The 2196-nt window shown below is 33.7% G+C and overlaps 1 protein-coding gene across 1 annotated transcript; it reads left to right on the forward strand.

Moving 5' to 3' along the window:
• The first annotated feature begins 312 nt into the window (after positions 1-312).
• LOC145069887 (GPI-anchored protein LLG2-like) lies at positions 313-1346 on the forward strand. The gene is made up of 3 exons (XM_079016832.1): positions 313-459; positions 571-627; positions 913-1346. The coding sequence occupies exons 1-3, from the start codon at positions 378-380 to the stop codon at positions 1281-1283; spliced, it is 510 nt and encodes a 169-aa protein (XP_078872958.1). The 5' UTR covers positions 313-377; the 3' UTR covers positions 1284-1346.
• Positions 1347-2196: the final 850 nt, after the last annotated feature.

The following is a 2196-nucleotide window of genomic DNA, read 5'->3' on the forward strand; positions in this document are numbered from 1 at the left end:
GATAAGCGTGAATGACACCTATATGTCTAAGATAAATCTCATAAACACACACTTTCAAAATATATATATATATATATATATATATATATATATATATATATATATATATATATATATATATATATATATATATATATATATATATACACAAAAGTATTTGCTACATGAAGGGTCAAAGTGGAATTAGTGACATAGATTAAGGGGTGCAAAGTATTTTACTAGAAAACGTTTTAACCCTTTTTTCACCCACCCCATTCTTCCAAAAAAAAAACTATTAAAATAACAATAAAAATGATGAGTTATCATGGAGAAAAAAAGGAATTATTGAACAAATCCAGGAATATCGATCGATACAATTTACAAGAATACAACAATTCATGGCCTCGTTTCGGTTTCTGCATTGCCTTGTCTTCTTCCTCTTGTCTCCTGCTTTCTTGATCGCTTCTTCCCCAATTTCATGTAAAATATTCATATAATCATATTTTTCTTGAATAATTTCTTGTTTTTTCATTTTTTTCTCATATTAATCACACAATCGATTTGGTTTTTGATGATCTTGAATCTTTATAGATAATACGCATCAACATTATAAGGTAACTGGGCGTAATCTTCTTCAACAGAAACAATGTAAGTTCTTTCCTTTCTTGGTTCCAATTAATTAAAACACATGATAAGAACATTAGGTTCATTCATTTATTCTATAACATTTTCATGATGCCCGGATAAACATAAATCATTCACATATTACATATTTCAATGGCATTGTTACAACCGATTAGATTTTTCCAAATCACAAAGTTGTAATGCGAAAAATAAAAGTATGATGCATGCAATCATGCAATAATGAACAAATAAATAAAAGCAAGTTGCGATTTCTTCCATTTAACCTAGTCAAGAACCTATTTTTTACAGCGTGTCCTGTGAACTTTGAGAATGAAAACTACACGATCATCACAAGCCAATGCAAAGGACCAGTATACCAACGTGAGCCATGTTGTAACTCCTTTTTGCAAATTGCATGCCCTCATTGGGAACAAATTAACGATGAAAAGACAAATTGTGCATCAACTTTATTTAGTTACATAAATGTATACGGGAAATACCCCCCTGGGCTTTTTGCTAGCATGTGTAAAGGAGACAAGAAAGGTCTTAGTTGTGAGAAAATCGATACATCTACTTCAAAGAAGGGAGACAAGAGTCAGGCTGCAACCATGTGTATTCAGTCACCATGGGTGATGATCATGGGTGGAGTCATGGTGTTTGTGCTAGAATTTTTTGGATGATGATATAATGTTGTTTAGAAGATTTTTTATTTGTCTAAATTTAATGGAGAGAACATGACTAAATTCAGCAAGCTATATATGTTTAATGTAGAAAGAACTAGGGATGTAAATGGGGCAGGGTTGACCATCCCTGTCCCATCTCCGAGTGTCTAACCTTATCCTCATTCCCGACAGATGCGGGAAATCAAATCTCCTCCCCTTTGTATTTTGGGTTTTTTCCCGGCCCATCCCCAACCCATCACATATATATAAATATAATAAACTTAACTTACACAAAAAACCAAGTTTAGTAAGTGATCAAAACCAGATACCATAATCAGATGTATTTATATCAATCATAAAGTTTAAAAAGCATCAAAACGAGAAGTGACGATTTGGAATACAGATTATCGAACAAAGTGACGATTAACGAACTCTTGGAATTGAGAACATAATTTGATATACATACTCTATCTCTGATGGTCTAATATAGATCAATTCATTTTAGTGGACTTAATTCAAATTCAATAAATGATCCACACACACACACACACACACACATATATATATATATATATATATATATATATATATATATATATATATATATATATTCGTGTGTGTGTGTGTGTGTGTCGATCATATATAGTTATCAAAGCGGGGGTGGGGCGGGTTGAAGATTGTTATACCCGGCCCCAACCCCATCCCCGGTTTTAGCATAATGGGGATCCCCGGCCCCGTACCCGGTACCCGTTTTGGCCGGGAATACCCATCCCTGATTGGGGCGGGTCAATACGGTTTCCTACCGGGTCGGGTGAAATTTCCATCCCTAGAAAGAAAGAAATAATAAAGATAGTGATTGCAGAAGATCTAAATACCCATGGAAGCAGAATGCAAGACCACTTGTCTTTCCTCAATAGACCTTTAAAATCAT

This window comes from Lactuca serriola, chromosome 8 (genome assembly GCF_051521515.1).
Source record: "Lactuca serriola cultivar US96UC23 chromosome 8, Lser_US96UC23_V15, whole genome shotgun sequence".
In the NCBI taxonomy this organism is placed as follows: Eukaryota; Viridiplantae; Streptophyta; class Magnoliopsida; order Asterales; family Asteraceae; genus Lactuca; species Lactuca serriola.